Below are 15696 nucleotides of genomic sequence, written 5' to 3'. Positions count from 1 at the left end.
GCTAGGTGTAAACAGTATTAACATGGCGACTGCTGGTTTCCAAAGACCATGTGTCTTGAGCTTGATGCAGGGTGGTGATTTTGCCCTTTGACTTTGGTTGTTGATTGTGGTATTTTCAAAGGTTTAAGGTTATTTTAGATTATTTTACATCTTCTTGAGGCCCCTAATTGAGAACCACTGCTGTAAAGGTCATTTTGACTGGTGTGAATTATAAAAGCACAGAAATAACTACTCACAAATGTAAATTACAGGAACACAGATATATGTTCTTAATGGAACTGACCCAGAAGGCCAGCCAGTAAAGTATGGAATGACCTTTGAACCCGGATCCAAAGAATATTTTCGTGTTCATCCCAAATCTGGAACAGTAACTCTAATAGAGGAACTCGACAGAGAGGTACATTTCAAAATGCGTAACATTTTAAATGTGCTGAGAATACTACAGTGACGCTACATCTTTTTATTTTCACAGGCACAAGATGAGATTGAAGTCTTTGTCAGTATCTCAGATGGCCTTAATAAAGTAAGCATTGTTGATTTATGAGTCTTATCCGGTGTATGCTATGAGAGATCGTTCTGATGCTCTTGTGTGATGTCAGGTAGCTGAAAAGGTTTCGGTTTTTGTCATGGATGCCAATGATGAGAGACCACAGTTTCAGAACATGCCTTCCATTTTAGATGTGCCAGAGGTGAGGAATTATGTCTCTTGTTTTTTTTTTTCAATTATACTTTATTACATCATTTAGTTTCCATAAAATATGTTTTTGAAACTACCTGGATATCAAAAATGGTTTTGATTTGAATGTAATCTGTATAAACAGGCTTGTTTAAAAACGGTATATGTGTGTGTGCACAGAACTCTACATCTGGGAGTAGCATCTACAAAGTGCAGGCAGTGGACAGAGACACCGGCTCAGGGGGATCAGTCACTTACTTCCTCCAGGTAACTTCTGGCATCCAGTTGAGAGATCAAATCTGAACTAAAGCTCAAGAAAGCAGAGTATATCTTTTTTCTTTTCCATCCCTTATGCATGAATCTCTGTTTGTTCTTAAATCCAGAGCAGTGACCCGAGCACAAAATTTGCCATTGACCATCATAGTGGCGTGCTGCGGATAAAACCAGGTGAAACCCTTGATTATGAGAAATCCCGCACACATTTCATCACTGTGGTGGCAAAGGTGAGACAGCGTGATTTTGTTCTCCTTTTTTTTTACCGGTTCAAGCTTAGTTTTTCATTTCCAGTGTACATTTCCAACTGATCTTTATTTTAATGCTTAGGCTATTATTATTTCTTGCCTCCTAATGAAATAGGAAATAACACTAACTTTTGTTTTCAGGATGGCGGTGGCATTTACAAGGGCAAGCAACAAGTGATGTCATCATCTGCCACTTTGACAATAAATGTGATTGACACTCAAGACACTCCCCCTATGTTTGTTGGGACTCCTTACTTTGGTTATGTGTATGAGGTCTCCTCGCCTGTGAGTATCCATCGTAACACACTTCAGAATGATTGAAGTCAATCAGCTACTCAAGCATAAATGTTTATGTATGTGTCATTTACAAATACAGTAAAAACGGGAATATTAGTACAATTTAATATAACTGTTTTCTATTTTAGTAGATTTTAAAATGTAATTTAATCTTGTTATGCAAAGCTGAATTTTAAGCGGCCATTACTCCAGTCTTCAGAAATCATTCTAATATGCTGATTTGGTGCTTGAGAAACATGTCTTGTTATTATCAATGTTTGAACAGCGTTTATTTGAAATAGAAATCTTTTGTAACATTATAAGTGTATTTACTGTCAGTTCTTGCTGAATAAAAGTAGACGAAGGGGTTGTCCACATTACAGTTTGAACCTGCTAAAATATTGGTGGAGCTACACAGATATCTCATTCTGTCTGAGCAGCATGCAGCTTAAATCAGCTGAAAAAGACTATACTGAGCTATTGCACACATGCTGTAAGGACAGGATAGCTTATCCCCTACCGAATGTCAAGAATACATTTAAATATCTATTTGCTAATGTAACCCTGTTGCTTTTTGAACAAATACAAAGCTTTCTCAGATTCAGGTTTTACCAAAAATCAAACTATGCAAACTTTACTGCTCCTTAAGATCTAATTTTGTCTACAGGGATCTGAGATATTTACAGTTTTTGCCAAAGATGGAGACATGGACAATCCAAATCCAATCATGTATTCAATAGAATCTGGTATGTATTATTGGATTATGTGAAAATGCATTTGTTTTGCACATCTTTTGATGGCTGGAAAGGAATTTCATTACGATGTTTCAATTCCACACCATTTGTCAAAACAACAGATTCTCGATCAATTAATTCAGGAGCAGATGGGGTTTTTGCCATCAATAAAACCAGTGGATGTATCACTCTGAAGGTGTACCCAGCAGACCTGAGGAGAGAAATCTTTAACATTAAAGTCAAGGTAAAATCTTCAGCTTCTGTTTTTATCTGGCATCAGATGTTTGGTTACTAAACATTGCTGGCCCCCTGATCTCTGCCTTGAGAGTTTTAGGAATAAGCCAATTACTAAAATCTATCTCTGTCCATGCTATTTACTGTAGCGATCTAAAACGTGTGCATCCTCATTACAAGAGTATGTCAAGCCAATTAATATAACATGGCTTTTTGAAACTGTTGGTTTAGTAAAAATAAATTTAGTATTAGTTATAAATAATGAACAATGTCATTCTATTTCAGGCTTCAGAGGTCAGTCCAGAAGGAAAACGCTTGGACTTTGCAGTCACCACAGTGACCATTCGGGTAGTGGATCTGAACAACCATCCACCCACATTCTTTGGAGAAAATGGACCACAGAACGTGTTTGAGTTAACTATGTATGAACATCCTCCAGAGGGAGAGTTCCTGAGGGGCTTGAAAATTACAGTCAATGACTCCGACCAGGTGTGTAGCATTTTTTTGTTCAGCAGTAGGTTACAGGCTTGTCATAGCTAAAATTAGTGCATGCAGATTTACAAACATTAGAAAGAAAATCTCTCTATCTGTTCCTTGCTTTAAAAGAGTTTATTAAAAGCTTGATTGAGTTGCAGTAATTTTGTAGTACAGATCAACCATTATTTAAAAATCAACAAGGCACCATTAGTTTATTGTGTTACTTCCATGAGCAGGGTTCAGTTATAATATAAATTGTCATTTACATAAATGACAGGATGGCACCCAAACAAGCAGTTGATCTCTTTTAAGCTTTTTTCATATTATGCAATATTTTTAGTTATTCAGCATTTAGAATTCATTATGCAGAATTCATTCCACACAAGATCACATGGGTGAGCACAACTGCCGAAATGATGTTATCCTAATCATCATTGTTTGCCATTCATTTAAAATCGTTTTGTGTTTATGCTGTACGTTTTCAGGGATCAAATGCAAAATTTCACCTCAGACTGGTGGGCCCAGGCCGCATGTTACGAGTGGTCCCTCAAACCGTCCTAAATGAAGCCCAAGTCACTGTCCTGGTAGAGGATTCTGCTGCAATGGATTTTGAGAAATCACAATTCCTGACATTTAAGGTAAATAGAATTTTGAGTAGAATCCTGAGTACATGGACAAATAATGAACCAACAAATGTGTTGTATATGCTATGTGATACAGACATGCATGTGTAAGGGAAACAGGTCGATTTAGCTCAAAGGGAATCATTTATGATTTTATAGGGAATTTGAACAGAATCACTGTTTTAAGGTGGATCACTGAGTCGGCCGGCAATTCACTGAGCGAGCCGTATAACATCAACTCTGCAGTGGATATGAAAATCCAAAATATAGTGAAAACACTATTTAATAGCACAGTAACAAGATCGGCAGTTTAAGGCATTAACTTGTAAGCACAAAACACAAGATACTTCTCTTTTCAATATAAATAAGACTTTATTGGATAAACCTAAGACATGTAAACTAATCTAACACATGAACACACGCATTCACACATTCACACAAGTTGCAGAAAGTGAGGAAATTATGAGTTTAAGAGAACAAGTTTATAGCAATATGTGCAATTGCATAGACCTGAACAACCATCAATCACTTAATTAACCCTCGCATTGAGTTTCTCAATGAGGCTAAAATTTACATTAAATGTACCAATTCAGCTAAAATCTGGAGTTGTATTACTTACGTTGCCTTTGTGTTAAGGGATTCCCTTTTGTCGTCGTCGTTGCAGGAAAGGGGGTTTCCCAAGGTTGCTGATTGGTTGGAAGTTCAGTAGTCGTTGAAGTGATGTCTTGGGAAGCCAATGGGCGGGCGTTGGCTGAAGATCCGGAGTTGTGGCTGGTTTTGAGGCGGTCACAGACTCGAGTTGAACTCGGAGACAAAGCGTGGCGGGAAAAATTAAACTGAGAACAGAAACTCGCAACGGAAAAGAAAAGAAACTAAAGTAATAGAAAGAAAGGATGTAACGAGACTAGGTGGTTTTTCTTCTCATCGTGGTGTTAGCAGCTGGCATGTAGGCCAGAGCAAGCTGGAACGGCGCTCGAAGAATTAACGGGAAAAAAGCAATGACTAAAAAGCAAAAAGCTAAATGCATGGTTTGATGGTGTCCTGAGTTTTTAACTTTTGGACACATCCCAAAATGGTGTGTTGACCAATTAGATATGATCTTAGCTCGGGGTGTTGCTCTGTTTCTCCTCCCAATACATAAACCAACATGTTATCTGGTCAGTCACATTGTCCGAACTTTCCCGCTCTTTGCAGAGTATAATTTTGGACATGATTTCTATAACCAGAATATGATACATTTGACAAAGCATATATTGATAGAAACGTTTAAAGTATGATTTTTCACGCTCATACATACCAAACACGAATATAATCCCAATAGTTATTAAAAAGACATACACAATGGGCCTCATTCATCAGTTCGTAAAGCTGTTCTGACATAAATTTTCGGATTCATTAAAATGTTCATTTCAAAATGTTAGTTGGTACGAAAGAAATCTACACCTGCTCCCTACCAGGTGTAAATGGTGCGTAAAACGTTCTGTGTTCTTTTTGGACAAAAAGAAACTGATGACACTGAATCTTGATGCACTTCCATTATAATATTTTACAAGTTCTTTTGCTCTGTTTATTTATTTATTTTTTTGTAGCTGAGAGAGTTGATGAACTCTTTAGCTCCGGTTTAGCTTTGGGTAGAACGCAGCGCTTGTCACTGTCACTTTTTAACCAGCTGTCCAATCAATGGAGGAGGGGCGGGACAAATACCACGCCGACCAATCATCTTACTTGTACAACAACTGAACAACAATAGAGAAGTTAATATGGCTGGTTACTGCATTTTTATATTCAGTAATATTCTTCAAAATGAGATACTGGTAATACTGCCGTGGATATTCCACATCATAGCAACCAAATCGACAGCTGGAAAAACCTTTTTTTTTTTTTTTTACAGTCAATGGGAAAAACGCTGTGCCACCAAAGCGTTTTCAAGCACCACCAGCTGGCCGTTTTCAGAAGAGCTCCTGTCATTTTTCAGGTGGCTAAAAACGGTTTGGTGGACACACGTTATTGAATATTTATCGTTACCCATATGGCCTATTAGTCTTTTTTGCATTTATGCAATATACTGGAGCCAAACTTGAGAAAGTGAATATTCCACTGCGTTCCTGGACACGAAATTTGCGTAGCTGTAGTCATAGGCCGGGATTATGCTAATTGTGAATGAGCGTGCACGAGCGCCCTATTTAAGAATGATTGGAATTCATTAACATACACGTTTAACTATCAAATCGGACTTTACGTTTGTGAATCCGGAGGACAGTTTTCGGGAAGGTCCGTTTTACTCGGAATTTACTCCTACGAATGTTTCATGAATGAGACCCAATGAGTGATTAGAACATTATAGACAAATGTGTGGGTTACATATATGCTATGAAGTTATGCAGTGGACTGACATTTGTTTATAAGTCCTTTTAAAATTATTTTAGATGCATCTACATATGGAAAAGACCGTCTCTGTGTAGTTCTGTGTAGAACAAAAAGGTCAAAATGGTTTAGAAGGAATTTCAGTCTGGTTCTTTTCTTGGCAAGTCAATCTAAGGATGCTCATGATTTCTATAACCATGGATTTACATGTGATGTTCATGTGGTGCATCTCTTTGACCATCAGTATTGGTTACTTGCCCAAAATTTGACAATCTCCTTTCTGCGTTGGACTTATCAATAAGCAGGGGCGGAGCCAGACATTATAAACATCCGGGGCTTAGCCCAAATGTTGTTGCCCATTTGGGTGAACTAATCCTAATGTTTAGCTGACAAATGTGCTTAAGTTGAATCATGCAATAACGGGGTGGTCTAACTGCAAATCAAGGATCTCCAACAATCCCATTTAAATATGGGCTTCAGTTATTCTGAAGTGAATACATGAGGCCAACAGAAGAACATTTACTGTATTTATATTAGATTTCTTAAGGGAGTAGCATAAAAAGATAAACAGTGGCATACAGGGCCGTACGCAGGATTTTATAAATACTGAGGTCCCAAAATGGAGATTGTTAGGGGGGTTCAGGGGCATGCTCCCCAGAGAAAATTTAGATTTTCCTGACTTACATGTGTGCATTTTAAGATGTTTTAAGGCTCATAAACTGGATAATAATATAGGTTTAAAACCAAGTCAGTGGGCAGTAGTAGCATAAATTATTTTTCAAGATTTCACAGATTCTTAAACATGAGAATCAGATTAAATGTTGCAATGAATGATCCACACTACAAACTGGAAATAGAGAAGATATAGTTTGTTTATGTTTATGAATTTAATAAACTCAAGTTTATTACCAACTATCCTGGTAGCCTTCAGTAAAATCAAGTGTCTAAAATGATTAAACATAAATATTATTTTTTATATTTTTAATTCACACTAACAGAAATTAATCTTTTCCAATAATTTTAAACAGATTTTCACATTTTATGGGCAGTTTTACCTTTATAAAGCCATTTTTTTCTAAAAGTGCCCATTATCTTTTGAGTCAAATTCTTACATTTCATCAGTGAGGGGGGGGGGGGGGAATCAAAATGTGAAATTAAAACCTCCAGTAGGTGGCAGCAAATCACTGTTAATAACTGAGTCACTGCGATTGAACCGAATCATTTAAACGGTTGATTCATTCAGGAACGAAACACCATCATGTTGCTCAGAGACTCAAAGTGCTGTGGCTGTGTTTGAAATGATTTTTTGCTGGCGGAATAGAGCAAAAACAGCCAATATGGTGTCTAAAACCTAAGTCTCTTGATATTAGCCCATTACTTATTGAACCGTTGTATAAAATCAATATCACATTTGTATCCATGCTCATTTTATTTAAGAAAAAACGGCACTCTTCGTGTGATATTTATTAACAAAATGAAATGATATAAATATATACATTTTCTGCCCCCTTATCTTTAATTATGTGATCATTCTTAATCCATATTAATAGACTGAATCATGCAGTGAAAGAAGGCACTCTAGCTTTAAATGCATAAGCGCACGAAGTTAGTCTAGCCAGACTTCATCATGTAGTCGTGCATGCGTGCACTCTGTAGGTGTGTTTTATTTGGTTTTTGCCATATACTCGATAATGTCATGTCTCTAGAGTTCAGTATTGGCGCTAAACATGCGCAGATTTGGTTTGCATGAGCTTGCCCAAGACATTAATAAGTGAACATAATTTACAAAAAGTAACCCGCTAGGTAAAAATGCTTGAGGTGAATGAGATGAGACGAGTGACGTGCTGAGTGATTCACAGGAGGCGTGGCTATGTAGGACTCGATTCGGGGCTCTTGAAAAAACATTCGGGGCTCGAGCCCCAGAAGCCACTGTCAATAAGTATCCTTTTGTCTTAATGTTGCAAGCTGTTCTGTGAAAGAGGCTTGCTTCAGACTGGCTGGCTCTAGGGTATTGTGGACAGATTTATGATGAACATCCTGTTTTCTTAGGCCCCTGTGGAATTTCGGCTCCTCATGTTTCGATGTTCTGATCGTATCTTAAATTGTCTGATTCGCTCTGATATCCTACACATGTTTCAAGGAAACAGTGAATTTTATGATTTAATTGACTTTAAAGTGCAATAAAATGCAGAATTTCATAGGGTCTTAGAAGTCTTCTGTATCTACATCTTTTGTTTTTTGTTCAAATTTAATGGCAATATGAACATGAAAATTGGCATTAAACTGAAATTAAATCAAAATAATTTCCTTAATCATGTACAGGGACACAAATAAGACACAAATGGCCTGAGAATGACCCAACACAATTATAAATATAGATGTATTAATTAGTGTTCAGTGTTATGTTACCAGTTGCAGAAATATATTATGCTCATTGTTTGCAGCTCCTCGCTGTAGAGATTGACACCCCTGAGAGATTCAGTGCCACGGCAGACATAATCATTCATTTACTAGACACCAATGATAATGCTCCCAAATTCTCCTCCGATTTCTACATCGCCCGGATTCCAGAAAATTCCCCCGGAGGATCCAGTGTTGTGTCTGTGACAGTGAGTACAGAACACTCTAGACATTATAAGCACAAAAAGATTAACATGTTTGTCATCCTCTCCAGACTGTTCTCTGTTGCGGAAAAAAGACGCATTATACGCATTATTAATCTAAATATAACATTTGAGGGGTTGGATCAGAATCCAAAATCATGCTCAGTATGTGAATGCTTGCTAAACAGTCTATTACGTAGTAAGCTGCCAGATGGCTATCATTTTCATTCAGTTGTGTAACACTAAAACCCCAGATTTGAGCTTTAATAGACAAAAATATCATGATTTGGTCATATCATTATAGCATTCAGATGGCAATAACATCACATCTCTTTTTTGTGTCAAAATACTGAACAAATTGGTAATAGTTTTTTGTTTTGTTAAACAAAAATACAGTATGATACTGATCATGCTAAAATGTCTTCTTTTTTATTTTTATTTTATATGCACAAATACATTATAGTGAATGTATTTTTATTGCCGAAAAAAATCTAAAAGCAATATCTAAAAACAAAAGAAGGCCTTAATGGATAAAGAGCACTACTGTTCACTACTGTCCTAACAGTTGTAATTGTGATCATATTTGAAAATATAACTGTTTCTATTGTATTTTTGACTGACTAAATGCAGTATTTGTGAGGATAAGAGACTTTGGGGGGGGGGAACAAAAATCCTGAAATAAATTTCTTGAAAGTTATTCTCCACATCTAACCAGTATGCAGGTATGATGCTAAACTCATCTCTGTCATATCAGGGTCTAAACATCTGGCACTCCACCTTCATCAGTGGATAGAGAGATTGAACCCTATTGAGATAAACCCTCACCCTGTGTAAGCAGGCACTTGCCACATGGGAGTTAGCCTCTTTCCAGACTACAATCTGTTAAATGACCTGACGGATTTTGACCTTGGACATAAGAACATGCTTCAACCATGAGTACAAGGCAAATAATGATGTAGTCTGATTAACAAATCCCACATCGCTCCTAATGTTCTGTCTTTTGGCTCAAAATGTCATCTGTTCGGTTACGTAGATGTTGGCATTACAGTTATGTGTGGGAACAGATGCTAGTGGATGACGTTTGCTCCTTATGCTCTCTGCAGGCCACAGATCCTGATTCTGGTCTTTGGGGTGTGGTCAAATACTCCATCTATGGCTCAGGAGCGGACCTGTGAGTACCCTGCCCCCCTTCCATGTTTATTTCCCTTTTGTTTTCAGAGTGTGTGTGGTCTTTTTAAAGGCTAGAGTGCTGTAGAGATCCTACTGATTCAACGCCAGTCGACTGGAATAAGCCACGTGAAAAAACAGTCGCTTATGCAACATCATTAATGCCAAAACACTGACTATTTAGTGAGTGGGAGAACAGGAGGGATGTAAGCTTACCCCAATTCATCACACACAGCCTACAGATACTAAAGCTAGACAGAATTCAACTTCCAATAACTTTTCATGTTGTTGTAAGATTAGCTGTAAGGACTTGCTGTACCCAAGAGGATCCGATTTTCTTTTCTTTTATTAGATTTCAAAGTCACCGCACAAATAGTTTAAACAGTCTTGCCATCTTGGAACAGGGTTCAGTCCTCCCGCTGTTCTAGGCTCCTAATTTAATAAATCCATCTCAAGCGTCCTAAACCCAGAGACAGATTCATGATCTCTGATAGTAGCATTCTTCTTATTTTTTATTTTTTTTGAGCATAAACATATAAATACATTACATTTACATTTACATTTGCATTTAGTAATTTTGCAGACGTGAATGTATAAATGAATGTATAATGTATAATGAATGTATAAATTATGGGTTGTTGGCACAACAGGCATGTTAAATCTTTCTCCTGCTGTTTGAATTTAATATCTTGCACTCTTAAATGATGTCTTAACTCTCTCATTGGAAAGGCTGAGTGAGTGTGGGATCTTTTCTGTTTTGTTTCTGCCAGACAGACCACACAGTCTGTTAATACCAGCTTGTGTTTCATTTTATTTAACTGAAAACAACTCTAAACTTTCAGCATGCTGCCTCCTATTCATTCCAGTTTCTTTGAACATGTTTTGTCATCTTCAGTATTTATATAATATCTAATGAACAGCATACTTCAGCAAATGACACCAACATTTATCTTTACAGAATCAGTATTAGAACAACAAAACTGAATTTCACTGCAAACAAAGAGTTAACTGGCCCTCCATCTTGGTTAATCCACTAATGGGATTTGGGAAGGAAATAGACTGTTCTCCTGCTCATGTAACAGCCTCACTTAAAGGTGCAGCATATCTTTTCGGCACCAAAAATAATTAAATATGAACATAATAAAAATAGTAACAAGACAGATTTTCCAAAAACTCCATCTTTCGTTGTTTTGACAAATAGATAGTCCAATCTACTTTTGTCTGAGCTAACCATCATTGCTGTGATGGGCTGGTGAAACAGAGCAGTATATACATACACTATTGTTTGGGTTCAGTAAAATTCTATTCTATTCTATATTCTATTCACTCATTCACTCACTCAGTCACTCACTCACTCACTCATTCATTCATTCATTCACTCACTCACTCACTCACTCACTCACTCACTCACTCATTCATTCACTTAGTCACTCATTCACTCACTCTTTCACTCATTCACTCATTCACTCACACATTCTCTCATTCATTCACTCACTCACTCACTCACTCACTCTTTCACTCACCCACTCACTCACTCTTTCACTCACCCACTCACTCACCCATTCACTCACTTATTCACTCACTCACTCACTCACTCACTCACTCTTTCACTCATTCACTCATTCATTCACTCACTCACTCGCTCTCATTCACTCACCCATTCATTCACTCACTCACTCTTTCACTCACCCACCCACTCACTCACCCATTCATTCACTCACTCACTCTTTCACTCACTCACCCACCCACTCACTCACTCACCCATTCATTCACTCACTCACTCTTTCACTCACTCACCCACCCACTCACTCACCCATTCATTCACTCACTCACTCTTTCACTCACTCACCCATTCATTCACTCACTCACTCTTTCACTCATTCACTCACTCTTTCACTCATTCATTCACTCACTCACTCTTTCACTCACCCACCCACTCACTCACCCATTCATTCACTCACTCACTCTTTCACTCACTCACCCACCCACTCACTCACTCACCCATTCATTCACTCACTCACTCTTTCACTCATTCACTCACTCTTTCACTCATTCATTCACTCACTCACTCTTTCACTCACCCACCCACTCACTCACCCATTCATTCACTCACTCACTCTTTCACTCACTCACCCACCCACTCACTCACTCACCCATTCATTCACTCACTCACTCTTTCACTCATTCACTCACTCTTTCACTCATTCATTCACTCACTCACTCTTTCACTCACCCACCCACTCACTCACTCACCCATTCATTCACTCACTCACTCACTCACTCTTTCACTCATTCACTCACTCACTCACTCACTCTTTCACTCATTCATTCACTCACTCATTCATTCACTCACTCTTTCACTCTCTCACTCACTCTTTCACTCACTCACTCACTCACCCATTCATTCATTCATTCATTCACTCACTCACTCACTCTCACTCACTCACTCACTTTTTCACTCATTCACTCACTCACTCTTTCACTCATTCCTTCACTCATTCATTCACTCACTCACTCATAGGGGGCATTGATGATTTTATTTAGCAAGGTTGCATTAAATTGATTAAAAGTGTTTTACATTGTTAAAAAAAAAGATTTTTTTACAACACTAATAATAAGAAATGTCTCTTGAGCACCAAATCAGCATATTAGAATGATTTCTGAAGGATCATGTGATGCTGAAGATTGAAGTAATAGATGCTGAAAATTCAGCTTTGACATTGCAAGAATAAATTACATTTTAAAATATATTCATATAGGAAATAGCTGTTTAATATTATATAATGTTTCACAACAATAGTTTTTACTGTACTTTTTGATCAAATAAATTCAGCCTTTCAAACACATAAAAAAATCTTACCGACTCTAAACTTTTGAACAGTAGTGTATAGACAATTTCATTCTGTTCACAATAAGTATAAATTACAGTTTTCAAATGGAGAATTACCAGTGACTCATTTATATTGTGTTCTGAAAGCTTTAAATCATGTTAACATCTCCCTGAACAACAAGCTCTGAGTAATCCCGGTTTTCCCTATAGAACTCATTCCTGTTTTATATTTTTCCGCAGGTTTTTCATTCAGCCTGATTCTGGAATCATCTACACTCAGCCCTGGGCCAGTCTAGATGCTGAGGTCAAATCCAAGTATAACTTTTATGTGAAAGCCGAAGACACTGACGGAAAATACAGCCTTGCAGAAGTCTTTGTTACCATTATGGACCTCAATGACCATTCACCAGCATTCAATGAAAACTCTCTAGAGAAGACAATGGTGATTGGTGCACCAGTGAAAATAGAGGTTAGCTATATTTGTTGTATTGTGTGGTCTGTTTGTTCTTCTAATAGAACACTTGTCAGTTGACTGTGTTTGATTATTTGTAGGCGATTGATGAAGATGCAGAAGAGCCCAATAATGTCATTGAATACTCCATCATGAAGTCTGACCCAGATGACATATTTGACATTGATGCAGACACAGGAGAAATAAAGCTGAAGCCGTACATCAAGTCCATGGACATAGTCCAGAATATCAGCAATCACAAAGACTGTACCTGGTCTTTGGTTGTTCAGGCCAAAGACAGAGGTTCACCATCTTTTAGCACCACCACGGTGGTAAAGATTGACATCACGGAAGCGGTAAGTGGGTCTTTATTAATGCTTTTTTTCTGAGAATCCTATTAATTTCAAATATGAAAGTATTGTATATAAGAAAATATGGTTGCCACTCAAAACAACTCCAGAGACCTTCTCATTATGCATTTTGACAGTCACGTAATTGCACATGAAAACCAGGAAAGCTCTCAGAATATAAATATATCTCTTAAATGCATACAAGAAAAATAAACTGAATCATGCTGTATTGTAAGCAAACCTCATATCAAATCTAGTATAAGTTTTGTGTTATTCTGTGCTTTACAGATCAAATCCAGAATGATTTCATACTTCTTGAGTCTGAGAACTCGGCCCTGGACTGTTTTCGGGATTTGTTTGAGCACTGTAGTCCTCGCCATCTGTCTGACCATTTTCATATCCACCATAATTTTCTGGAAATCTGTGAAAAAGTCCCGGGTCCAGCCAAGGGGCAAGATCAGAAAGATTATTAGGAGGCCCTGACCATCAGACACTTTGACACCGTCACCAATACCAATACACCAATACTTTTTTGTTCCATCCTTACATGATTTTACTGTTAAAGGCAAGTAAAAAGTCTGTAAAAGAGTACACGAGCACAGTGAATAGCTTTTATTTTGCTCTTATGTGACTCCAAACAATAGCCCATTTATCTGTTCAGTCTACATCATACAGTAGATATTTTTGAGATGATAAAAATGAGGCTGCATGGTCGTAATTCTGGGTGCCTCATTCAACCCTTCTGATCTTGTCTTACTGTGCAACCAGACTCTGTTTTAACATTCAAATCCATTTAGTCTTTAACAGAACTTATAAATCGCCAAATTAGTTTCCACCAAATCAACTGTTATCAATCTGTTCTCAGCTTTTGAGATGCCATGCAGTGCTTTCTAACCCATACAGTATGCTGACTCTACATACATTTGATGCAAGTATGCTATGTTTACTGCTGTTGGCCTCTCTGGGAGTTGAGATGTTTATTTGCCTCACTTTTACCATGTATCTCGGACCAAACAGCGTGAAACCTATAGTACATCATCCTTGAGTCCTATGGACTTGATTTCTCTTTGTGCTCTTTTACAGACTCAACTCAAGGGACCTTTGACGTCCTTTTTATTGAAAAGTAGGGAAAATCCCATGCAATTCCTAGGCTTGGTCAGTGGTGTCATTATAATCATGGTTTTTGTGACAGTCTTCATCTCTACTGTTATATACGTGAGAAATGTCAAGTCCAACAAGATCCTACCCTCCCGTCGCATCATACGAAGGAAGCGTAAACCCCGGAGACAAGACGACTTCCAGCAACCGTTCAGAGAGGAACGTTGTGGAGGTAAGTTTAGAAATGAGGATCTGGAGATCCCTACAGCAGACAATATCAACTGCAACAATAACGTCAAAGGATGTTCTCATCGAGCCCCTCCGTCGCCTCCTAACGCCCCCTTCATGGCCCCGCCGTTGCCAAGTCACTATAGACACGGTGACCGGGAATGGACGGTACCTACAGTTTCTGCCTCAGTGGCCTCCAAGACAAAGAAAAGATCTCAAAGGAGTAAAGACAATCCTGTCAACACAGCACTGGTTTCTGAACTCAAACTTAGACTGGAGCAGAAAAACATGGCAAACCGATACTGATGAAATGCTAGTATATAAATACCAGTGTTCAGTGGAGAGAAGACATGTCCCTCTGCCAATTCTATATCATGTTTCTTCTGACTGAAGGAGATTTCAGGCAAGATTTGATCGAGGACAAGATCTCAGTGGGCCAGCTCTGGAAGCTTCTTACTGTTCTAATGCTTGAAGAGTTTAGCTGGGATTGCAGGTTGAACCTAGTGGAAATGAGGGAAAGTGTCACTAGCCAAGACTAACACCCTGCTAATACTAGGACTCTGTGTACTGCCCTCTTCTGGATGGAAAATAATTGGTTAATGTTTACTCTTTCTCCGACCTAATTTTTTTTTTTTTTTTTTTTTTTTTGAACTATGGATAACTGGCAAGGAGTGTGAGTTTTCATTCTTCAAAATCATGTAGTACTCGCTATATGGTTTTTTTAAAAGGAAGTAGTTTTTTTTCCCCCCCTTTCAAAAATACAATAGTGTCGCTGAGGCCAGTAAATAAATGCATTCTGGGTCTCATATAATATCTTTTGGACCTTGAACAAACACTTACAATGCCAAATTCTGAACATTAATTTGGTTATCAATTTGTGCAATGTTTCATCAATTTAATTTACCTTGTCAGTGTTCATGCAGTTCAGTATTAAATGTCAAATAATTGTTGAAGTGATCTGTTTATATTCAACCTTTTGTAAATAAATTGATATTTAATTCAATTGTGTTGTTTCATTTGTATTTATTTGTAGCATAGCACATATTTAAGGGGGACCTGTGATA

At 37.8% G+C, this 15696-nt stretch overlaps 1 protein-coding gene across 8 annotated transcripts in view; it reads left to right on the top strand.

Annotated features, from left to right (window-relative positions):
- cdhr1a (cadherin-related family member 1a) overlaps positions 1-15635 on the top strand; it is a 100289-nt gene extending 84654 nt beyond the window's left edge. For 5 of the 8 annotated variants that reach the window (XM_058795777.1, XM_058795774.1, XM_058795778.1 and 2 more), the window contains 15 exons: positions 252-397; positions 473-523; positions 600-689; positions 857-943; positions 1060-1179; positions 1339-1482; positions 2141-2219; positions 2330-2451; positions 2727-2930; positions 3404-3556; positions 8350-8514; positions 9612-9679; positions 12746-12974; positions 13058-13312; positions 14390-15635. In XM_058795777.1, the coding sequence (XP_058651760.1) occupies positions 252-397; positions 473-523; positions 600-689; positions 857-943; positions 1060-1179; positions 1339-1482; positions 2141-2219; positions 2330-2451; positions 2727-2930; positions 3404-3556; positions 8350-8514; positions 9612-9679; positions 12746-12974; positions 13058-13312; positions 14390-14938 (2462 nt within the window). In that variant the 3' untranslated portion in view covers positions 14939-15635. Of the gene's footprint in view, positions 1-251; positions 398-472; positions 524-599; positions 690-856; positions 944-1059; positions 1180-1338; positions 1483-2140; positions 2220-2329; positions 2452-2726; positions 2931-3403; positions 3557-8349; positions 8515-9611; positions 9680-12745; positions 12975-13057; positions 13313-13594 lie in introns of all 8 variants that reach the window. The other 3 variants (XM_058795775.1, XM_058795781.1, XM_058795780.1) reach the window with 2 other exon arrangements.
- The last annotated feature ends 61 nt before the right edge of the window (positions 15636-15696 follow it).

Source organism: Onychostoma macrolepis, chromosome 13 (genome assembly GCF_012432095.1).
Source record: "Onychostoma macrolepis isolate SWU-2019 chromosome 13, ASM1243209v1, whole genome shotgun sequence".
Lineage (NCBI taxonomy): Eukaryota > Metazoa > Chordata > Actinopteri > Cypriniformes > Cyprinidae > Onychostoma > Onychostoma macrolepis.
This window is presented reverse-complemented; position numbering and strand designations above follow the sequence as displayed.